Below are 24205 nucleotides of genomic sequence, written 5' to 3' on the forward strand. Positions count from 1 at the left end.
CTTTATACTGCTGGACTTTAGAACAGCCAAGGGTCTGCTCTGATGGGGTAGCGTGAGCATGGGGAGGAGGGTATCCCAGAAGGTCGTAGCCACTAGAGTGAAATGATGCCCAAAGCAGGGGGACCCAGGTCGGTACCTGAAGCTGCAGCCACTGTAGCTTTAGCCTCCCCCAATTCCTTTCCCTTTTCTCCTTCCACCTCCGTGTGAGACCCTGGTCTCAGTCCTCCCTCTGCCCTCTCCCACTGCCAGGAGTGAGAACAACTGCTTCCTGTACGGGGTCTTCAACGGCTATGATGGCAACCGGGTGACCAACTTTGTGGCCCAGCGGCTGTCCGCGGAGCTCCTCCTGGGCCAGCTGAATGCCGAGCACGCTGAGGCCGACGTGCGGCGTGTGCTGCTGCAGGTAATGGTGCTGGGGCTGGCAGTAACCTGGCTCCATCGTGTCCCCCACCCCCAGGGCCTGGGCCCTGCACTTCTAGCATGTTGCCAGGGTTGGTGTGAAGATCCTGCCAGCCCCTTCACCCTGGTAGAGAAGCAGCTTCCAGCGTAGGGGCCCCTTCCATAGGAGTCCAGGACCAGTGCTGGCCTTCAGTGGCTGGCAGAGCTGACAGGGGAGGTACTGCTGGAGATGGGGGGATTTAGGGATGTGAGCTTGGAGAGAGGTGTGAAGTAGGAGCAGAGCAAGGCCTGGTCGGAATGGGTTCATTCAGAGCTACCCCTTTCTTTCCCATGTAGCCAGGTGCTCAGCCTCCAGGTGCAGGAAGCATACCTGGGCATTCAGGGAAGACCTTGCCTCCCTTTTTTGAGGGGTGCTGCCATCATTGGCTGGTTCCACCTTTCTGCTTGCGCTGTTGGGAATTTTCCTCCTGGCATCTCCTTTCAGGAGCATGTCTCAGGCCCATTTTAGTTGAGAGGACGGGCTTCTGTTCCCAGAGAACAGTGGTGCCAGCCTTTTCCTGCCCTTCATGGCCTCAGGCTCCATGGCCAGTGCTTCTCAGCAGATCTCATACCCAGGGGGAGTTGTCAGTGTCACCAGTGTCCCGGGGCCAGCTGGGTTTGACAGAAGCCTCCCAGGAAGAAGTCGTAATAATCATAGGAGCTGTCAGTCCTGGCAGTTTCTCTGATCAGGTGCCATGCTGAGTGCCGGGCTGGACTTACCCTTGGAACACTTAACCTCTGTTGTGTGAGACTGAGGTGTCCAGAGGTCACACCAGCTGGGCCTACTCCAAACCTTTGCTCTTAGCCTCTGCACTGTCTGCTGCCTCCAAGCCCTCTGAGTGCCGCCTCTGTTGACTACGCACCCCTATGGGGCTGAAGGGCTTTGTCAAAGACACAGATCTGCAAGAAGCAGCCGGTGCCTTGCTATGCTGGGCTGGAGGCAAAACCAATGTGGAAAGCCCCATCACACGAGGACCTGCAGTGAATACAGTGAACCTGTTGCTGTTCTTCATAGAGGGCATTTTAGCACCAGTGACAGTGGTGTTTTGAACTAGTCTTTGCCCTGTCCTGTGTCCCTCCAGGCCTTCGATGTGGTAGAGAGGAGCTTCCTGGAGTCCATTGACGATGCCTTGGCTGAGAAGGCAAGCCTCCAGTCACAACTGCCAGAGGTAATTTCCCCAGCCCACAGCCAGGGGAGTCAAGTCCAGGCCCAGCTTTGCAAGGAGCATGAACTTACCTACTTTGTCTTGACATTACTGGGCCAGAGCAGCAGGAGTTAGGGAGCAGTTTCTCATGGGGAACACTGGTGGGTGGCCACAGGTGAGGGACCTTGCTGCCCTGCTATGGGCAGCTGCACGCTAAAGCTCAGCATTGGCTGGGCAGTGGCGGGCATGAGGAAGGCTTTTTGCGGTCCTTTGACCTGAATGGGTCCCCACCCTTGTCACCTACCTGCTCACATCACCCGCCCACTAGCATCTGTAGCGCTGACCTCTGTGCTGTGAGTCAGGTCATCTCCGGCTTTCCTGGAAGAACCTTCCCTGGAGTTGCAGCACAGGCTTCATCCTGGCTGTGCCATGGACTGTCTGTCTGTCTGTCCTCCAGGCCCTCAGATCTTTGCTCTTAAGTGCAAAGGGAGGGAGAGGGCTGGGAAGATGGTCCAGGTGGTTCTGTCCTGCCTTGACCCCTCTGTTGATGGTTGTAGGGGGTCCCTCAGCACCAGCTGCCTCCTCAGTATCAGAAGATCCTGGAGAGACTCAAGACGTTAGAGAGGGAAATTTCGGGAGGGGCCATGGCCGTTGTGGCGGTCCTTCTCAACAACAAGCTCTACGTCGCCAATGTCGGTGAGCCCCCTCCTGTCCCAGGGTGGGGAGGTCTGGGGAGAGGCCAGCCGCAGGGGTCAATGCGTGATCTGACAATCTGCTTTCCAGACGCTTCACACACTTTAGACCTAGGGTTTCCTGAGGCCATTTGTATGTCCCTCTCCATAGTGATGCCTCAGTCCCAGCTAGAAGGGAGAAGGGACGGTATGGGAGGCAGGCATCCTGGCCTTTCGTCCCTCTTCTGCCTCTAACTTGTTCTGGATGGGTCACATCCCATTCTGGGTGGCCTTGGCCACTGCATCTGGAAGAGGTTACCTGGCCATGAAACACCAGCCAGCATCTTCATAAACAGCTGCGAGATGGGGCTAGCTGACAGGGACATTGGAGTTTATGAGAAGGCTGGACAGGTGCAGGTTACAGTAGGAAGAACTCTGTAGAGACCCTTCTGATGATGCTGCCTTTTTTTTGATACTCTAATGGAAAATTTTCCACAATGTAAAACAGTAGAGTGACTGATACTTAATGAACATTTATGTGCCCATCCCCAACCTCAGCAGTTATCAACTGTGGCCAGCCTTCTTTTATCTGTGGCCTTTTGTCCTCACATTCATTATTTTGAAGCAAACGCCAGACATGGTGTTTATGTTATGTTATCTGTAAATATTTCAGTCTGTATCTCTAGAGAAGAGGTCTGATTTGTTTGGTTTTTTTTTTTTAGAGACGGAGTCTCACTCTTGTTGCCCAGGCTGGAGTGCAGTGGCGTGATCTCCGCTCACTGTTTGATTAAGATCATAATCCTGTGATTACACTGAAAAAGTTAAACCCAATTCCTTCATATCATCAACTGTCCCTAACTGATGACTCACCCGTTTGGTCTAGGCCTGTTTTGCCCTTTTTAGGTATTTCCACGTGTGAGATGCCTGCCTCTTCTCTCTCTGTCTTCCCAGCATGTCCTGTTTCTCTCTGTGCTTGGTCTTTGCTTAACTGTTCACATTCTGCCTCAGGTACAAACCGTGCACTTTTATGCAAATCGACAGTGGATGGGTTGCAGGTGACACAGCTGAACGTGGACCACACCACGGAGAACGAGGATGAGCTCTTCCGCCTTTCGCAGCTGGGTGAGTGGGGAGAATGCCTGGCCGAGGGGTCATTGGGAGCAGGAGCTGATCCCGTGGGCTCACCTTTCACCTCCCTTTGGTGGTGGGGTAGCAAGGCATGTAGTAAAGGGACTGTGACCTCGGGCTCCCGGGCCAGCCTGCCTGGGGTTCAATCCCAGCTCTGCTGCTTTCTGGTTGGCAATTGGAACTTAAGTTTTCTGTGCTTCAGTTTCCACCCTGTATAATAAGGACAATAGTAACCTACCTCAGGGTACTAGGAGGATTCAGAGTTAGTGCATGTAAAATGCTTCCTGCAGTGCCTGGCACACCGGAGACAGGTACTTATTGGTGGAGACGGAAGGAGGCCAGAGAAGTCCAGGGAGCCCGGCTGCTGCAGAGCTGCCCCTTTCCTTCCCAGGGAGCTACAGGCAGACATGGGACATATAAGATAGTCAGGGAGATGCAGGTAAGCTGCTCCATGCTGGACAGTGCCTGGAGGAGGGCCTCTGAGTGAGGCGTGTTCTAATGGGCATGGGGACTGAGGACACTAGGGGCTTTGGGTCAGCTGCTCTCCCAGGCACCCCAGCATTGTCTTCATTTCCTATTCAGTGGGTCTTTATTGCCTTCTTCCCATGGCCATGTCTCTGTCCCCCTCTTTTTGTTCCTGTTTGTGAACAAGGAGCAGATTGTTGCATTGTTTCCCTCTGTAGGCTTGGACGCCGGGAAGATCAAGCAGGTGGGGATCATCTGTGGGCAGGAAAGCACCCGGCGCATCGGGGATTACAAGGTCAAATATGGCTACACGGACATTGACCTTCTCAGGTAGGTCCAGCCCAGCTGCCCCCTGTGCTTGAAAGACCAGAAGCTACTAGGGAGGCCAATGTGGGAGGATTGATTGTGCCAGGAGATTGAGGCTACAGTGAGCTGTGATCATGCCACTGTACTCCAGCCTGGGCAACAGAGCAAGACCCTGCTCAAAAAAAAAAAAAAAAGAGCCAGAAGGCCTAGGCCAGATGCAGACTATAGGCCCCAGCAACAGACGTTCAGTCAAAGTAGTTCAGAGCCCAAGCAAACTTTCTTCCTCCAGAGAGGCTGCTTTGGGGCAGGTTAGGCCCAGCAGGCCAGAAATTGGGTCTTGTAGAGACAAGGGGTAGAGTTGGGGAGCTGGGCCAAAGCTGAGGGCAGCAGCCAGTTCCACAGGGGAGACAGGGGAAGCCAGAGTTGGCATGAGATGGACAGACCAGGCCTTTTGGTTGGTGCTACCCATGGCTGCAGCAGAAGTGTGAGATGAATTGTGTGTTTCCCTCTGAGGACACCTCCTCTGGCCGTCACCCCAGTGCTCATAGCAGCAAAATGGGATGTCACGAGGAGGAGGCTTTGTTGTACCAAGCCCGTGCAGAGCTCGGGACATGTCTGCTTTTATGCACTCCCTACTCAGGTCCCCTGAGGTGGGCACTACCATCACCCCACAGGCATTTTCGTAAGAAGAAACTGAGGCATGAAAACATCAGGCAGCCCACCCTAGTCATGGGGCTTGAACTCAGGCAGCCTGAATTTGGAATATGTGTCTTTAACCACCGGCTAACCTATGTCACTTGTTGGCTGGGGAGATAGGCACGTCCACTCGTGTGATGCCAATCACGGCATTTACTGTCATGGCCAGGGCTGTTCCCAAAGCCAGAGTTCCTATCAGCAGAAGCCAGGCCTCACAGCCTAGAAAGTGCATGTTAAAACTCCAGGCCCTCACGCCATCTAGGCAATTGAGTTTGGAATGTTTGTCCCTAATTTGTGGGGTTCTGTTTCCTTTATTGGAAAGTACATCCATTCTTGAAACACTTGAGACAGTGCTGGGGTCTATACAGGGAAAGGAAGTCTTCCTACCCCAAGCTCTAGGACTCGCTTCCTCCCCAGAGGCTGCTAGTTTCTTGTGTATCCTGCTCCCAAATCTCTGTGCACGTGTACATATACACACATGGGGTGTGGGTGTGAGTGTGTGTGTGTGTGTGTGTGTGTGTGTGTGTGTGTGATGGGGCCGAGTAGCCAGCATCCTTTTCAGAACACCTGGGTTCTGGCATCTCCTGCCAAATGTCCTTCCCTCTTTTCTTTTTTTTTTTTTTTTTTAAACCTTAAGGTGTAATTGACCTACACAAACTGCATATTTCATGCATATAACTTGATGAGTTTGGAGATACATTTACACGCCCCTCACTGCTGTCATTAAAGGTGCCCATCCCTTTATTCTGCACACCTGCAATTAGACTGACATCATTCTGTGTAATAACAGCTGCCAGGACCCAGCCCTGGCTGATGGACCCTCAGGAAGTTCTTAGACTCCGCTCTTCTGGGTGGTGTTGCCAGCACCTCCTCGGGTACTTACCTCCATGTGCACACACATGTGCTGATGTGTAATGACTCTGACCCAGTCACTAAAGGATCCCTGTGCACATGGAGAGTATTTGGGGTTGCAGTCACCTGTTTTGGAGGGGCTCAAGTGATAGCAAGAGGGGTGGGCTCTGAGCGATAACCCCGTCCTCTTAGAGGAGTGGGCTCCCAAGAATAACCCTGTCCTCTTAGAGGAGTGGGCCCCAAGGATAACCCTGCCCTCTTAGAGGAGTGGGCTCCCAGGGATAACCTAGCCCTCATGCTGTCCCACCCCCCGCCCTGCCACCACCACGCCCTGTAGACAGGATGTATGGAACGGGCCAGAATCAGGCATTCAACCTTTGCCATCCTGACCTCAGCTGCCTGCCAGTTTTTCTGGTCCTCCAAGTTTTATTTTAGCAGCTGCCGTAAGAAGATGGGTCTGTTTTTCTGACCTTCTATTTCTCTCTTTCTTTTCCCCTTGTTGGGTTATGTGTTTTATTTTACATTCTGGGTATAGATTCCTCCCCTCAACAGAACCGCATCCACCTAGGGGCTGTTCCAAGCAAAGCTCTTCCCTCCACTCTCTCTCCATAGTGCTGCCAAGTCCAAACCAATCATCGCAGAGCCAGAAATTCATGGGGCACAGCCACTGGATGGGGTGACTGGCTTCCTGGTGCTGATGTCAGAGGGGCTGTACAAGGCCCTGGAGGCAGCTCATGGGCCTGGGCAGGCCAACCAGGTGAGTTGGGCCCAGCCAAGCCCACGGCTGGAGAGTGTGGCTGGCCCATGCAGCAGCATGCTCACCCTGCCTTCTAGAGCTGTGATTCTCAGATGCCATCACCAGACATCCCTCAGTTCAAAGCTGGGGGAAGGAGAATCCCAGAGCTCTAAAAACACCCATCCTACCAAAAAACTTGACTCATTTGGGGCTTGAAGCAGTATCAGTCCCCAGGGCCTGAGCAAGGCCTAAAGGGAAGAGGGGGAGATGGATGTGAATTGCTGTGGGCACGGCATTGCTCTGGGACAGCCAGGAAGGGGCCAGGGCAGGAGGAGAGCCAAGAAAGAGATAAGGCCTGCTCCACAGAGCTGTGGCTGAAGAGTCCCTCCTGCACCCCATGACTTCCTGCCAAGGGTCTGGGGGCTTCACTGCCCTCCCTGAGTGGCAGATAATTTACAGTTCGCTTCTCATTTCTATAGTGGCAATGGTAACATCTACCTTTGTGGGATTGCAGTGAGGTCAGGCATGGCAAACATAGGCCCACAGCCGGAAGGGGTAGGGGGCTGCTTATTTTTCCTATACCTTGGAGTCACCAAAACGTGACTTTAAGACAGTCACGTTAGGGATGATCTCAAAGGAAAGCTGCCTTTCCCTGATCTTGGATTGCTGACTGGCTAAGATAAATTCAGTTTGTGTTCCTCCTCCTGTCTGTGATTCTTGTAGGAAGATAACATTTTCTGCTTTGTCTTTTTATTTTTATTTTTTAAAGAGACAGGGTCTCACTGTGTCACCCATATTGGAGTGCAGTGGCGTGATCACGGCTCACTTCACCCTCGACCTTCTGGCTTCAAGTGATCCTCCAGCCTTAGCCTCCTGAGTAGCTGGAAATATAGGTGTGTGTCACCACACCTGGCTAATTTTGCTTGCTTGTTTTGTTTTGTTTGGTAGAGAAGGGGTCTCACTGTATTGCCCAGGTTAATCTCAAACTCCTGGTCTCAAGCAATCCTCCTGCCTTGGCCTCCCAAAATGCTAGGATTACAGGCATGAGCCACCATGCCCAGCCTGCTTTGTCCTTTTTAATTAAAAATCATGAGGAAAAAGTCTTCTTTAAAACTTGTAAATTTTTATTTCAGTAGCTTTTGAGGTACCAGTGTTTTCTCATTATAGCGATGAATTATGTAGTGGTGAATTCTCAGATTTTAGCGCGCCAGTTTTCCAAGTAGTGTTGTAACTAATCCCTAGCACCCCTACCACTTTCCTGCTCCATTATATCACTCTGTATGCCTGTGCGTACTCATAATTTAGCTTCCACTTGCAAGTGAGAACATACAATTTGTGGTTTTCCACTCCTGTGTTACTTCACTTAGAATAATGGCCTCCATCTCTATCCAAGTTGCTGCAAAAGACATTCTTTCTTTCCTTTGAATGGCTGAGTAGTATTCTATAGTTCACAGATACATTTTCTTTATCTGTTCGTTAGTCAGTGTACACTTACGCTGCTTCCACATCTTTGCAATTGTGAATTGTGCTGCTATAAACATATGTTGTGCACAAGTATCTTCTTCACATAATGACTTATTTTCTTTTTGGGTAGATGCTGGATTGAATAGCAGATCTACTACTACTCAGGTGTCTAACTATCCCGTTTCCTGTGTTCTGATTTCATTTTTTTTTTTTTTTGAGACAGGGTCTTCTTCTGTTTCCCAGTCTGGAGTGCAGTGGCGCAATCTCAGCTCACTGAAACCTCCGCCTCCTGGATTCAAGTGATTCTCCTGCCTCAGCCTACCTAGTAGCCAGGACTACAGGCATGTACCACCACCATGCCTGGCTAATTTTTGTATTTTTAGTAGAGATGGGGTTTCACCATGTTGGCCAGGCTGATCTCAAACTCATGACCTCAGGTGATCCACCCACCTCAGCCTCCCAAAGTTCTAGGGATTACAGGCAGGAGCCACCACGCCAGCCTGTGTTCTGATTTCTTCACCTGTTATAGCTTACCATTCCTTCCAGTAGCTTTATAACATAGAGGGACAGGGGCTTACTTCCACATAGAGTAGTGAATTTTGGGCCTATTTTGGGAGTTCAGGGTCTTGCCGGAGGTGACATTGCTGCTTAGTGATGAAACCAAGCCTGCCAGGACTGGTTCCAGGTCATTTCCTATTACCTGCCCCTACCCTCCTACCCGCGCCCAAGAGAAAGTTTACGATGGTACAAAAGTAATACACATTCAGTGCTCCGAGTACCCCACAACCATTCTGATTTTCACTGTCAATACAGTACTCAATAAATTACATGAGATGTGGCCAGGCATGGTGGCTCACGCCTGTAATCCCAGCACTCTGAGAGACCGAGGCGGGCAGATCACTTGAGGTCAAGAGTTTAAGACCAGCCTGGCCAACATGGTGAAACCCCGTCTCTACTAAAAATACAAAAAAAAAAAAAGTTACCTGGTGCATAGTGACCCATGCCTGTAATCCCAGCTACTGGGGAGGCTGAGGCAGGAGAATTGCTCCAACCTAGGAGGCGGAAGTTGTGGTGAGCCGAGATCGCGCCACTGTGCTCCAGCCTGGGCAACAGAGTGAGACTCCGTCTCAAAAAAATAAAAAATCACATGAGATTTGATATTTTCTTATATATATAAATAAAATAGGCTTTGTGCTAGATGATTGTGCCCAGCTGTAGGCTAATAGAAGTGTTATGAGCACATTTAAGGTAGGCTAGGCCAAGTGATGATGTCAGTAGGTTAGGTACATTCAATGCTTTTTCAGCTTACAATATTTTCAACTTACAATGGGTTTCTCAGGACATAGCCCCATCCTAAATTGAGGAACGTCTGTATACTGGACAGGGACTTCTCTGAGGTCAGGGACCCTGTTTTCATTTTGTATCCCGTTCCTGACAAAATCCTAGCACATATAACATCACCTACAGCAAGTTTGTTCCAGGAAAGAGTGTTTCATAATAATGACACTTTGTACTGGGCTTTTTAGTGGCTGCCAGAGCGCTCTCTCGCCATTGTTAGTTAATCCTCACAGTCACCCAGTGGGGTGGATGTTCTCCCGCTCCTAGAGGTGTGTACCCAGCAATCACGGAGATCACAAGGGCACACGCTTCCTAATGAGAAAGTTCCAGAAGGATTATCCTGAATACCTTGAAAGGCTCAGATTGCAAGCTTGGCTGGCAGGCACTTCCTTCACCTGTTGGGCTATTGACCACTAAATCTCCTGATCTGGGGCTCTGAGATTATGGCCTGCGCCCCCCAGGCCACCCCCAGTTCCTTACCAGGTTCTTATTCCCCCTGCCCCCGCCCCAGGAGATTGCCGCAATGATTGACACTGAGTTCGCCAAGCAGACCTCGCTCGATGCAGTAGCCCAGGCGGTGGTGGACCGGGTGAAGCGCATCCACAGTGACACCTTCGCCAGCGGTGGGGAGCGTGCCAGGTTCTGCCCCCGGCATGAGGACATGACCCTGCTGGTGAGGAACTTTGGCTACCCACTGGGCGAAATGAGCCAGCCCACAACGAGCCCGGCCCCAGGTACGTGTGCTGTGCAGACAGGCAGTGCTTGGGGATACCATCTGGGGACCAGAGGTGGGTGCAGAACAGCCAAGGCTGATTGAAACAGAGATGGAGTTAGGAGGCCTGGCTCTCAGTGGCTCTAACCCAGGTTCTCTTGACTTTCAGCCTCTCTGTGCTGCGTGTTGATTTTTGCTTTTTTGTCTGTAAAATGAGGATAATACCACCTGTCCCGGCAACCTCCCAGAACCTGAGCGCACCAGCCAGCAATTCACAGAGCTGTGAAGCCGCATAGTAGAGATGATGGCCACCATTGGTTGAGCGCCTCCGGTGTGCCAGGAGCACGACCTGCATTATTTCCTTCAGTCCTCATTGGCAACCCTAAAAACAGGTGGTACCCCTGTTTTCCAGAGGGGGAAACTGAGGCTAAGAATGAAGGGACCTCGAAGAGATTAGGCATGTGGACAGATGGTCAGGCCCCAAAGCCTGTCTGTCCCAGGGCTGCACTGGAGCAGGGCAGGAAGAAGGACATTTTGCTTTTTGCCTTTGTAATTCTTTTTTTTTTTTCTGAGATGGAGTCTTGCTCTTGTTGCCCAGGCTGGTGTGCAATGGCACGATTGCTGCTCACTGCAACCTCTGCCTCCCGGGTTCAAGTGATTCTCCTGCCTCAGCCTCCCGAGTAGCTGGGATTACAGGTGCACACCACCATGCCCAGCTAATTTTTGTATTTTTAGTAAGGATGGGGTTTCACCATGTTGGTCAGGCTGGTCTCAAACTCCTGACCTCATGATCTGCCTGCCTCGGCCTCCTGAAGTGCTGGGATTACAGGCATGAGCCACTGCGCCTGGCCCCTGCCTTTGTAATTCTTCAACCAAGTTCTGAGAAAAAGAGGTGGCTGCTTTCTGCTGGGCTCCCCCAGTGCTGCTCAGTGCTAAGACCTTCGGTTCCCGAGGGCTGCTTTTTTTTTCTTTGTTTTAAACAAGCAAACCTTAGGTAAAGCTCAGGCATCCACAGACAGATTTGTTCTCCCATGGACACCAGGGTTATTGGAGTTCCTTTGGCCTGTTGTTATTGCAACCATATTTTTATTGGGTCAGCCTCAACTGGGAGCAAACTTATTCTCTGGATTAAAGTATCTGTGGAAAGTCAGGCAGTAACCCTTTCCTTGAGGCACCTCAAGCATGAGCAGGCTTTACTGCTATGAGTTCCCAGCCCGGCCTGGAAGAGTTTCTGCCAAAGGAAACTCCCCCTAAGCTGTCCCAAGGGGCAGGGCGCCGCGCTGGGCTTGGGGAGCCAGGCATGGCTGCTGCCCACACTCAGTCCTCAGGCACACCCCATCAGGCCATGGAGCAGCTCTGCCCCTGCTACCCTGGGTTCCTCCTCAGCCGCTGCCTGAGGCCCCCACTCTCTTCCTCCCAAAACTGCAGGGGGACGAGTGTACCCTGTGTCTGTGCCATACTCCAGTGCCCAGAGCACCAGCAAGACCAGCGTGACCCTCTCCCTTGTCATGCCCTCCCAGGGCCAGATGGTCAACGGGGCTCACAGCGCTTCCACCCTGGATGAAGCCACCCCCACCCTCACCAAGTAAGTCCCTCCCCAACTTAGCCACCCCCAGCCCTGTCACCCCTGTGTGTGTCCTGTGGCACTGGGACAGAAATGACCATGGGGCCAAGTCTTGTGGATGAGATGCCCTGAGGTCTCAAATTCCCCAGCTCCGTGCCTGGTAAGGGAGGTCTCCCTAGGAACTGAGGCAGGAGGAAGAGGCAGCCCTTGCTGGGCCAGCTGGGGTTTCGGGTCAGGTAGCTGATGGTGCCAGCCTGCTTTTTGGGTTTTCTTGTGAGCCCCGTCTGCTCACAGCGAAAGGTTCTTTTTTTTTTTTTTTGAGACAGTTTCACTTTTGTTGCCCAGGCAGGAGTACAGTGGCAAGATCTTGGCTCACCACAACGTCTGCTTCCCAGGTTCAAGCAATTCTCCTGCCTCAGCCTCCTGAGTAGTTGAGATTACAGGTGCACACCACCACGCCTGGCTAATTTTTCTTGTATTTTTAGTAGAGATGGGGCTTCTCCGTGTTGGTCAGGCTGGTCTCGAACTCCCGACCTCAGGTGATCTGCCCACCTTGGCCTCCCAAAGTGCTGGGATTACAGGCGTGAGCCACTGTGTCCAGCCTTGAAGGTTCTCTTTCATTCTCTACCTGGGCATGATGTGGGGCAGCTTCCTGTGTTGTCCTTGCTTGGGGACATTGTCTGGCCTGTACTGGCTTGTCAGAGCCCATGCTTTCTGGCTAATGTGCCTGATTTTAGCTTTGAAGTAAGTTCTCTGGTTTTGAGGGCAGGTGGCGAGGTGGAGGCAGCAGCCTGAGGGTGTTGCTGACAGGCCCCCTCCAGCCGCAGACCTGCCTAACAGGTCTGGAGTATACCCCACCCCCTTCACTTCCGTGGAATGTGCACCCCCCACACCAGGGGACCCGGATCTGGTTTCCACATTCCAGCCCTGCATTGTATAATAGAGATGCCACACCCAGCCCACTCTGAGGATGGAGTGCACAGGATGTGGCCAATTAGAAGGGGCCTGGAAGTGGGTGGGTGGCCTGTTTGCCTCTGCCTTATCAGGGGGCCTCCCTTTACCTCTGCCTCTGGGTTGTGGATGCTGCCACCACTACCACAGGGCTAGAAATGCCTGCCAGGCCAAGCAAGTTCCGTGGGCATCCCAAGTGCAGTAGGGGTGGCCTCTCCAGCACCCTTGCCAGGCTGCCTGTAGGAGTCCTCCAGCTGTGTCCACATGGCAGAGTAACTGCTGTGGCCCTAGACAAGACAGGATAACCCGCCCTTCTCCTGTGTCCCTCACTCCCTTCAGCATCGGAGCCGTAGTTGGTCCGGACATGGGCCAGTCCTGTGCTGGTGCTGGGCAGCACTGACAGGCAGTTCAGCTGTGACAGAAGGTGGGTGCCTGTCCCCACCCAGCTGATGAGAAGGGAGTGAAGGGGAGGGGCTCAAAGGAAGGTTTTCTAGAAGACACCTTGCCCACCCTGCTGAGTAGGGCATGGATTGGGATGGGTTTAGAGAGATGGCAGTGTACAGTCTATAGCTCACCACCACCCGGTGGAACTTTCTGTGATGAGGGGAGGGCTCGTGTTGGTGCTGTCCCGGCACAGCGTCACCAGACACTTGTGGCTATTAGGCGTTTGAACCCAGTGTTCCATTTTCTTTCTTTCTTTTTTTTTTTCTGAGATGAAGTTTTGCTCTTGTCACCCAGGTTGGAGTGCAATGAGTGGCATGATCTCGGCTCACTGCAACCTCCACCTCCCAGGTTCCAGCAATTCTCATGCCTCAGCCTCCCGAGTAGCTGGGACTACAGGTGCACACCACCACACCCGGCTAAATTTTTTTGTGTTTTTAGTAGAGATGAGGTTTTACTATGTTGCTGAGACTGGTCTCGAACTCCTGACCTCAGGTGATCCACCCACCTCAGCCTCCCAAAGTGCTGGGATTACGGGCGTGAGCCTCCACGCCTGGCCCCATTTTCTTTAGTTCATGAAAGTAGCCACATGCAGCTGGTGCTTTTAAATTTGACTTTTTATCTGTTCCTAAGAACATCTTGCTGGAGCAGCTGTTATGGTCGCCTCTGCTAGAAAGGCCTGTGGCCTGAGGGACTGATAGACGCAGGGGCCTCTCTGTTCCCAGGCTGGAAGCCAAGGCCCCCTTGACCCGGCGGCTCCTGACTGACTCCCTCCCCTGTTGTCCCGCAGCCAAAGCCCCACCTTAACCCTGCAGTCCACCAACACGCACACGCAGAGCAGCAGCTCCAGCTCCGATGGGGGCCTCTTCCGCTCCCGGCCTGCCCACTCACTCCCGCCTGGCGAGGACGGCCGCGTTGAGCCCTATGTGGACTTTGCTGAGTTTTACCGCCTCTGGAGTGTGGACCATGGCGAGCAGAGCGTGGTGACGGCACCGTAGGGCAGCCGGGGAGTGCAGCCCGAGCAGTGCCTGGCATGGGGCAGGACAGGGTCCAGCCTTTTCCTAACATCTGCCTGTGCCACAGCGGCCAGCAGGCACCCTGTCCTCAGCCTGCACCAGACTCTCTCCCATGGCTCTCGGGGCAGTGGAGAATATGAGTGCAGAGTGGACCTGTGGTTCACGTCTTGTCACCACACAGGAAGCTGAAGGCCACTTCCTTCCAAGGGGCCTCAGCCAGGACCATCGCCCTTTCTCAGCAGAGGGCCAGGTGTGAAAGCCGAAGTGGGCCTGCAAGCTGCCCCAGCCTCCCCGGCAGCCTCCTGCAGAGCAGGAAGAGGCACCCTGTGGACCCTGAGTGTCGCAGGCCCAGCAGACCCTTCTCTCCCAAGGCCACCCTTCCTCCCACCAACCTCTCTCCTCACCTCGGGGCAGTAGTTCCCCGCTTCTCCGGCCTCACGGCCCTGTGCTCCTGCATCCAGAGTGGAACCTCGGCTGGTGACCACCTCTGTCCCTGGCTGGGCCCCATCCCTGGACCTGCCCTGGTTGTGTCATCTGTGGTAAACATTCAGGAGGACACGGGAAGCATCCGAGGCCTGGGATGGCCACAGAAGGGGCAGGTCAGGTGGAAAGGAACAGAGAGAAGTGGTCTAAGAGACCTGGAGCTGCCAGAGGTGGGCGTGTGGGAGAGGTGAGGACGGCCCCAGCGGGCTGAGGCAGGGGCTGCTCTCCTCAGGCCTGAGCCAGGGTGAGCCAGTGCCTGCCTTGCGTTTTCCTTCTGGCGCTGCGAAAACCGTAGGCTGGGAGGCAGCTGAGATGAACCATCTTTACCACTGATGAGGGCCCTCTCCCGGCTGAGGGTAGGAAGCAGGGGTTGTGAGTCAGGCTGGGGGACTCATTTGAAAGAAAGAAGGGTGGACAGTGGTTCCAGGAAGCAAGAGGTTCTTTGAGACACAGTACCCTGGGAGACATAGGGAAGGGTCGGGCCGGCCTGGCCCAGGGCCTGAGTTAGACTATTTCACACATGTTCTCTGCCTTCAGTGGGTAGGGGGTGCCACCAGGGCTGTCAGCCAGGAGTGCCACTCATGTTTCAGAAAAGGAAGCAGGCCAAGAGACTTGCACCTTGGCCAAGCCACACAATCAGTGGGGCAGCCAGAGCTCAGACCTGAGCCATTTCATCAGTATCCAGGGCCCCCTGGATTCCCCACACCTTCCCCAGCTCCCAGCCTCCCTGCTGCCCATTCTCCAGACCGGCCCACCAGGGACTGGCCACTGTCGCAGAGCCTCCAGGGCGCTTGGTCCTGCAAAGTCAAAGGCCTGATGGCTCCGTGGCCCAGGAATCCATTTTCCTGCGGCAGAGCAGGGCCTGGTGTGGAACCAGGGAGAGGTGGGAAGCCACAGCAGAAATGGAAGAAAAACAGGTCTCAGCCCAGGGCCCTCGCTCACTCCCCCACCCCCCACTTTGAAGCCATCTCTGTTCTGCAGGTGAGAGGATTTAAAGTCAGTCACAAAGGCTTGGGAACAAAAGAAATTCTCTTCCAAGAATGCCTGGGTGATGCTGTTGGGTCTCTAGAAACTGGGTCACTTTTTTAATGCAGTAAGGAAGTAATAAATGGTGACATTACGCATTGTGATATTAATATGCTGTTGCTCGTGCCTCCTGTCACTCCAGTGGCCCTGGGAGGCAGATGCCTCCCCCGTTCACTGCCCTGGAGGTTCAAGAACTCCGCTTATCAGGCTGTTAAGTGGCAGGGCTGGGATTGGAACCCAGGCCTCTGGCTGCATTCCAGGCTGCTGCCCCCACAGCCGAGGGCAAATATGGCCTGCCTGGTACCTCCTGGGCCCACTCTCAGATGTTCATACACATCTGTAGGGGGTGACAGAGCTTTGCCTGCTATAGGCCAAGCCCTCTAGCCCCTGGGCAGTGGCAGGGCTGTGGTGCCAACGCCACTCTTCCTGAGCAGGAGTCCAGGGTCTTGGGGTGTGAGTGGTGCTGTGGGCATCCAGTGCTCAGGTCACCAGGGCGGAGGCCTTGCCCTCTTGCCAGCTAGTTTGCTTTATTGGGTTTAGGGAAGGATATTCTATAAATACCAGTCCATAGAGCACCTCGTCCTGCTTTCTGGGACTTAAGAACTCATCCCTCTAAGAAGAGCCTCTGCAACAGAAACCAAATCAGTGCATCTGCCTAGGAACAAAGCCACTCTCTGTCTGGTGTGGCCAGAGGGTCCCGGATGTCCCCTCCCCCTCTGCTGGGTAGGGGCTGTGCTTTCGGAGCTTCTTTCCAGGATCTGTCCTTCTCAGCTTTCCCAGCCAAGCCACTGGGGGTCCTGATGACCATCATGGTTCCTAAACACCCCTGGAGCTGTGGTGTCAGCGCTACCACCAGAAAGAGAAAAGCGTGGTGAGTAACTGAGGCACAGACAGGTTCAGGTACAGTCTTGGTCACAAGCGGCCACCATGCAACTCTAGGCCCCAGGCCTCTCCCAGCACCTGCTCTGCCCTAAGCATGTGGGGCTGGGGTGCTGGGCTGTTGCCTTTGTGTCCCTTGTCGCCTTGTGTCGTTTAGCTGCATTTGAGCTTCTCTCCTGGAGGGAAATGAAGGCAAGAGGGGAAGCTCGGGAGTCAGTTTGAGGACTTAAAGGGCTAGGAGTCAAGGCAAGGAAAGGGAACAGCACAGCCAGGCAGAGCTGTGCAGCCCTGGGCGGGTCGCTGACACTGTCCATGTACCCAGGTGGCATCTGACACCTGGTGTCTGTCAGATGTGGCCCTCTCCAGCCTGTCTGCCTCCCATAGCCTCCGTGGGGAAAGCAGTGAGGCAGGGCCAGATGGAACCAGAGAACACTCACTGCCCCTGCCCACTTGTTCCTTGAAGACATCAGTCCCTTCCAAAACCTAGCTAGGTTGCTGGCTCGACGGAGGTCCTGGCCCTCAGACATCTGCTTGTCCCAGGGCCGGGGCAGGTGGGCTGGGCGCACCGTAGCCCCCATAAGCCGTCTTCACTAGGGCTTGTTCCGTCCTGGTCTGGTCCTCTCATTCTCTCATGAGCTGGGAGCTGGCAGCAGAGCTGCAGAGCAGGCTCCCCACAAGGCCCATGTCAGTGTCCCCTGCTAGTGGCCATTGGGGTAGCGGGGCCTGTCTGGAGCGACTCCAGGCTGCTCTGACATCAAAGGGCAAGTACCTGACTGCTGTTTATGAGGCTAGTTCCTTTTTGTCCCTAGGGTCTTAGCACAGCTCTGCCTCTGTCCGTGTCGCCTCTCGCCTGTTCCATGGGAGCAAGGGCTTTGTCTCTTATTCCACTAGGTCCCAGCCCCAGCGTCACTGCCAGACACGCAGCAACCCCTTGCACAGGCGTGAGTCAGGGAAGAACAGACAGAGGAAATGGCATGAGTCAGGGAGGAAGGGACAGCGTGACCTTGGGCAGTTACTTGGGCCGGTTTTTCATGTACAAAATGAGGTGACAGCCCACTCAGACTGCTGAACACATGGAGTGGCCATAGCTGTAGAAGTGAGAGCTGCCCCTGCCCTACTGATGGGGAGACAGGGACAGGTTGACAGGAGCGTTAACCAAGATGTCCACCCATCCACCACACGCCTGTGGCCACCCTTATGCCATGAGGGCTTGGCCTGGACCCTGCTGGAAGCAGGTGCTGAGTTGGCGCTACCTGCAGCCTCATCAGAGCCCAGCTCTAGGGCAGCAGGCGTGGTTCTTGCCTCTTCACAGCCGAAGTGCAGACGGGCTTCGGGCCAAGCTCCTGAAATTTCCTCCGACAACAGCATCTTTCATGAGTCTGCCTTCTGGGCCCCCAGTTTTGAAACCAAACAAGGATGCAGATCTCTGCCAATCCCGACGAGCTCGGCATGAGCACAGGCTCTGTTCCCACGCGGAGGTGATGTCAGCCCGGAGCAGAGACAGGCGCTTGGCATTTCCATGAGCCTGGGTGGCCACATCAGGGACAAACACAGTGTCTGACAGCAGGCTTTGAGACATATTGACACTAGTTCATGCACTCCATTCCTGCCTTCAGAGACCCCCAGAGAGGCAAAAGGACCCCAGGATGTGTGACCATCACCTGATCCAGCCCCTTTTTGCCCTGGTTCTCCCATCACAGAGGGGCCAGGCCAGGGCAGGAGTGGCCCTGAGCCCATAACTAGTTTCCCATGCACCATGATTAATCTGCACTCAGCATTTCAGTAAAGCCATCTTGTGCAGACGGTGCTGACACCAGAACCTTCCACAGGTCCAGCCTCCTACCTTCGGGCACCTGCTGTGTGGGAGTCACCCCCTCCCCCCAGCCCTGGATGCTCCTCCAGTCATCCTGGTAGCCCCGGGCCAGCCCCTGGGACCTAAGAATGTGAGTGGACAAATATACTGACGGCCCAGAGCAGGGCTTCTGGGACTTTGTGCAGGAAATGTGGTCACCCTGCAGAAAACTAGCCCCACCCTAGGACCCCCAAGTTTTGGGGTTTGTAAGAAATTACATGTCTCATCATTTATTTTGAACAGGTGAATTTTGCAGTCAAATCCTTGTGTTCCGTTTTAGTATAAAAATAGCATCTTTTCAAAACTAACATTTGAAATTACTCATCATCAAGTAAATTGCTGCTTCCAAAAGAGCTGTGTCAGTCCTGCAGGTTTATAGACTCAGGCTTCACGGGGAACCTCAGCAGGTCCCCTGCTCCTGCTGCAGGGCCCAGGTGATCCTAATGAAACTCTCCACTGCTCAGGGCCAGGTGCCCTGCTGGCAACTTGCAAAGCCTTCACTCCCGTGGTCCTCGCCCAGTCCCTGAAGGGCAGCAATTTGTGTCTGAAGGTTCACTGGGTCCTACTGCTGGCACCCATTTTACAGATGTGGAAAAGCAGGCACAGGCCAGTTAAGGAGCTTGGGTATAGTGACTGGGAGGCAGTTAAGCTCCGTATCAGAAAGGACTCTCTAAGTGTGTGTGCCTGTGGGAGGTGGGGACCCCCCACCCGTGCTGTCATCACAGGTGTGAGCAGCCGCCACACACACACACACACACACAGCATCAGATGGGCTGGGGAGCCCGGCTCTACAACACAGTCCTTTGGCCATGAAGAGGGTGATGGTAAAGATATGGAGTCCTGGCCGGGCGTAGTGGCTCACGCCTGTAATCCCAGCACTTTGGGAGGCCGAGGCGGGTGGATCGTGAGATCAAGAGATCGAGACCGTCCTGGTCAACATGGTGAAACCCCGTCTCTACTAAAAATACAAAATAGCTGGGCATAGTGGTGCGTGCCTGTAATCCCAGCTACTCAGGAGGCTGAGGCAGGAGAATTGCCTGAACCCAAGAGGCGGAGGTTGCGGTGAGCCGAGATCGCGCCATTGCACTCCAGCCTGGGTAACGAGCGAAACTCCATCTCGAAAAAAAAAAAAAGATATGGAGTCCTTGGCTTCACTCTAGATTCACAAATCGGGACTTCAGAGGGAAGCCAGCCAGTCTGCAACCTGAAGTGCTGCTGCAGGGGCTTGATGGGGGGTAGGGCTGGCAGCCTTCCATCTTCCTTCCTACCCCCAAGACCACGTGACCTTTCCTGACCTGGTGCTTCTGTAAGTTCCACCTCCTAGGTGCCCCTGGGCAATCTTGGCCCATAAATCTCTCTGATCCCCATCTCCAAATGAAGTTTACAGCTCAGCTTTTTATTTAAAACAACAACAACAAAAAAAAAAACTAGTGAATTCTGGCTGGGGTCGGTGGTTCACACCTGTAATCCCAGCACTTTTCAGGGCTGAGGCAGGTGGATCACCTGAGGTCAGGAGTTTGAGACCAGCCTGGCCAACATGGTAAATACCCTGTGTCTACTAAAAACAAAAATTAGCTGGATGTGGTTGTGCATGCCTGTAATCCCACCTACTCGGGAGGCTGAGGCAGGAGAGTCACTTGCGCCTGGGAGGTGGAGGTTGCAGTGAGCCGAGATTACACCACTGTACTCCAGCCTGGGTGACAGAGACTCCGTCTCATAAAAAAAAAAAAAGGTGGTGGGGGGGAAGTTCTATGTTCCAGGCATGTAGCTGACATGTAATACCTCATTTAACAGTTAATGACCTGGCAAAGAGTTGGTATCTGTGACCCCATTATAGAGATGAGGAAACCAGGCCTCAGAGGGGTTTAGCAACTTGCCCAAGCTCACACAGGAGCAAAGATTTAAACTCTGGACTTTTCTCTGTGTACCATGAAGTTTCCTCTTGATTTTCAGAGACCCTTCCATTCCTGAGAGCAGATTTGACAGCCATCCCTCTGTGCAAATTAAACCTGCTGGGCAGCCTGGCCCCAGGGTAGGAAGGAAGCTCTTACACCAAGGGGCCCTGTGGGAGCTGAGATCATCCTGGGGTTTTGTCACCTGGTCTGACTTGTGCACTGGGATCTGCTCATGCCAGACCAGCACATCCCTCAGGACCCAGCTCACTCTCATCTTCTCTCCAGGGACCCCCCAAGCAAGGCTGTCCTCTGCTCCGGTGAGCTCAGGGCACCGGAACTTGGTCTGCAGTGACCCTGGGGTTCCCGATTAGGATCCATGCACAGTTCATCTCTAGGTCCCAGCCCCCTGCATGGGGCAGTGTTGGTGACACTGAGTTGAGGTGGGCCCAGCTGTTTGGAAGGAAGGATTCCAACCTTCATCAAGAGTGGCCTCAGTTGCTAGGCGTGGTGGCTTAGGCCTGTAATCCCAGTACTTTGGGAGGCCAAGGCAGAGAGATCACGTCAGGAGATCGAGACCATCCTGGCCAACATGGTGAAACCCCATCTCTACCAAAAATACAAAAATAGCCGGGCGTGGTGGCTCATGCCTGTAATCCCAGCACTTTGGGAGGCTGAGGCGGGTCACGAGGATCACGAGATTAAGAGATCGAGACCATCCTGGTCAACATGAGGAAACCCCGTCTCTACTAAAAATACAAAAATTAGCTGGGCATGGTAGAGCGTGCCTGTAATCCCAGCTACTCAGGAGGCTGAGGCAGGAGAATTGCCTGAACCCAGGAGGCAGAGGTTGTAGTGAGCTGAGATCACGCCATTGCACTCCAGCCTGGGTAACAAGAGCGAAACTCCGTCTCAAAAAACAAAAAATAGAAAAATAATTAGCTGGGTGTGGTGGCACACGCCTGTAGTCCCAGCTACTGGGGAGGCTGAGGCAGGAGAACTACTTGAACCTAGCAGGTGGAGATTACAGTGAGCTAAGATCACGACACTGCACTACAGCCTGGATGACAGAGCGAGACTCCGTCTCAAAAAAAAAAAAAAAAGTGGGGCCGGAGATGTGGGTGGCTCTGGGCATGAGGCATGGATGCACTAAAACTTTCATGGGCCTCTTCTGCCAAAAAATTTAAAATTATACTTGACGACTACTGGTAGAAAGATAAATACATTAGTATATTAAAATTTCTCTTTGAGTAAAAGTTCATTTTCCTCTGTTTTAAAAGTAAAATATTTCCACAGGCCCCTGAAAGGATGGTGGGCCCAAGGGTTCATGCCTGCTGAGCCTCATCTGGCGGCTGGTGGTGCCTTCCCTCCCTACCTTCCCTCCCTCCTTCCTTCTCTCCCTTCCTTCCCTCCTTCCTTCCTCCTCCCCATCTCCTTCCTCCTTCTCTCCCTCCTTCCCCCTCCCCCTCTTTCCTCCTTCATTTCCTCCCTCCTTTCCTCCCTCCTTCCCATCCCTCCCTCTTTCCCTCTCTCTCTTCCCCTTTCCCTCACTCCCCCTTCCCTCCCTTTCTCCCTTCCTCCTTCCCTCTCTCTTTCCTTCCCTCCCTCCCTTCCTCCCCTCCCTCCTTCCTCCTTCCCTCCCTTCTCCCTGCCTCCCTCCCTCCCTCCCCTCCCTCGTTTCTCCTTCCCTGCCTCCTTCCTCCTTCCTCCTTCCCTCCTCCGTCCCTCTTTCCCTCCCTCCTCCCTCCGTTTTTCTCTCCCTCCTTCCCTCCCTCCCTCCTTCCCTCCCTCCCTCCTCCCTCCGTTCCTTCCAGGTATAAACCCACAAGGTTGGGGCAGGTAGGATAGAGAACATCCACACAGGTTTTGAAGCTGGAAAGTTGATGTAGAGTGGCAAGTGACTTGGACACGGAAGTTACATCCCAAGTGTGTGATGGCAGCTGAGCACCGGTGTGGTTTACCCTGAAAACCACCAAAAGCTCAGTCTGAGCCAGCAATCCCAGCTGGGCAAAAGGAGGCGTGGTCAGGTCCCCAGATGCCCACCCAGAATGGCCAGGCAGTCCCCTCCTCCACCCGACCGGCAGGGAGCCCGACTCCGCCCAGAGAGCGGCACTGCCACGGCACTGGAAGCGGAGCTGTGTGCCAGGTGCTTCCGGACGCTGGGCTCCCACGTCCCCTGGCCGGCTTCCAGCACACAACCCTGTCTTCACCCTCCAGGCAGGACACTGAGGCTCCTCGAGGGAGAATCTGACCCACTCACAACCAAGTCCTGAAAATACTGACATGGGGAGGGGGTCCCTAACAAGTACCCCCCACCTCCCTTCTGTGAAATCAAGAGTCTGTCCTTACACAGCCTTGGAGGCCAGTTGACTCTGTCAATGTGTATCTAGAACTTTTTTCTTTCTTTCTTTTTTTTTTTGAGACAGGATCTCACTGTGGCCCGGGCTGGAGTGCAGTGGCACAATCTCGGCTCACTGCAACCTCTACCTCCCAGGTTCAAGTGATTCTCACTCAGCCTCCCCAGTAGGTGGAATCCCACCACGCCCAGCCAATTTTTGTAATTTTAGTAGAGATGGGCTTTCACTATGTTGGCCAGACTGGTCTCGAACTCCTGACCTCAATTGATCCACCTGCCTCGGCCTCCAAACCCACCTCAGCTTCCCAGAGTGCTGGGATTACAGGCACCCGCCACCACGGCAGGCTAATTTTTGTATTTTTCAGTAGAGACGAGGTTTCGCCATTTGGCCAGGCTGGTCTTGAACTCCTGGCCTCAGGTGATCCACCCCACTTGGCTTCCGAAAGTGCTGGGATCACAGGCATGAGCCACCATGCCCGGCCTTGCTTTGGTTTTAGTGTTGGAGGCAGACAAGCACAGGAGCTTTACACCTAGCTCAGTGTCTGTGCATATTTAAGAAACACTATAATAAAAATGATTGACGACAACCCCAGGATCCGTGAGAAATTTTTTCTTTCAAAGAGCGTTGAGATTTGACTCATGCTGTGGTTTGGCTTCTGAGTCTGTCTCTCTTGAAGCAGGGTCATCTCTGTGTCCCCATGGGGACACAGGGCCAGTCTCCAAATCGTTTCCTGAGTGAGTAATGAAGTGAGTGGATGAATGAAAGGAGAAATCATGGGGGGGCAGGGTGCAGAAGGAGCAGGAGAATCAGGGAAGTCTTCCAGGAAGAGGCCCCTGCATCCCGGGCCCAGAAGTGGGAGCAGGAGTTTGAGGAATAGGAGATGGGTAGGATGGACATTTCTCGGTGAAGCACCAGTCCGGGCCTGAAGGGTGTTGAGGGCTTCTGCCCAGTGATGTCACACCTGGAACCCAGCCTCTGAGCCCAGCTGTTAGGGGTGGGCAGCCTAGGGGCAGCCTTCCCCATCAGACCCGTGGGCGTCAATTCCCTCACCACGCCACATCCCAGACAACACCTGGTCCTGGGGGTGTCATCTCCTCTTGGTAGCCCCTCATCTCCAACCCAGACACTGTTACCTCGCCTGTTTTCCAGTGCCTCTGCCGGTCTCTCCAGTGCCAGTCCTGCCCTATCTGACCCATCTCAGATGTAACATCCACTCATTCCTCCAGAGAATATGCACTTAGTACCTAGTATATGCTCAGCTCTGATTAGGAACCAAAGAAAAGCCCTGCCCAGCCTGGCACGGTGGCTCATGCCTATAATCCCAGCACTTTGGGAGCCTGAGGTGTGTGGATCACCTGAGGTCAGGAGTTCAAGACCAGCCTTGCCAACATGGTAAAACCGCATCCTTACTAAAAATACAAAAATGAGCTGGGCATGGTGACACTTGTCTGTAATCTCAGCTACTCAGGAGGCTGAGGCAGGAGAATTACTTGGACCTGGGAGGTGGAGGTTGCAGTGAGCCAAGATTGTGCCACTGCACGCCAGTCTGGGTGACAGAGCAAGACTTCGTCTCAAAAAAAAGAAAAGAAAAGAAATAGCCCCTCTCCTGCCACTGCAGTCAGTGGGGGCTGTGTCATACCCTTCATGAGACAGTGAAGGCTCAAAACTGACATGGTTCATGCTCAGACATGGCCACGGAAAATGTCCCCGAAACAGCAGCCCTTGTTAGAATCCAGCTGCTCGGTTCCCTGGAGGCTTTGTCCAGCCGGGGAGGGTCCGCCTGGATTCAGCTG

The 24205-nt window shown here is 53.7% G+C and overlaps 1 protein-coding gene across 4 annotated transcripts in view; it reads left to right on the forward strand.

The window, feature by feature from the left end:
- TAB1 (TGF-beta activated kinase 1 (MAP3K7) binding protein 1) overlaps window positions 1-15046 on the forward strand; it is a 30568-nt gene extending 15522 nt beyond the window's left edge. For 2 of the 4 annotated variants that reach the window (XM_012458989.3, XM_012458988.2), the window contains 9 exons: window positions 250-403; window positions 1521-1607; window positions 2141-2279; window positions 3263-3376; window positions 4066-4177; window positions 6314-6458; window positions 9751-9973; window positions 11380-11536; window positions 13698-15046. In XM_012458989.3, the coding sequence (XP_012314412.1) occupies window positions 250-403; window positions 1521-1607; window positions 2141-2279; window positions 3263-3376; window positions 4066-4177; window positions 6314-6458; window positions 9751-9973; window positions 11380-11536; window positions 13698-13905 (1339 nt within the window). In that variant the 3' untranslated portion in view covers window positions 13906-15046. Of the gene's footprint in view, window positions 1-249; window positions 404-1520; window positions 1608-2140; window positions 2280-3262; window positions 3377-4065; window positions 4178-6313; window positions 6459-7206; window positions 7331-9750; window positions 9974-10120; window positions 11360-11379; window positions 11537-13697 lie in introns of those variants that run through there. The other 2 variants (XM_064368058.1, XM_012458991.2) reach the window with 2 other exon arrangements.
- Window positions 15047-24205: the final 9159 nt, after the last annotated feature.

The sequence above is a fragment of the Aotus nancymaae genome, unplaced genomic scaffold, assembly GCF_030222135.1.
Source record: "Aotus nancymaae isolate 86718 unplaced genomic scaffold, 86718_ANA_hifiasm-v0.15.2.pri h1tg000076l, whole genome shotgun sequence".
Taxonomy (NCBI): Eukaryota; Metazoa; Chordata; class Mammalia; order Primates; family Aotidae; genus Aotus; species Aotus nancymaae.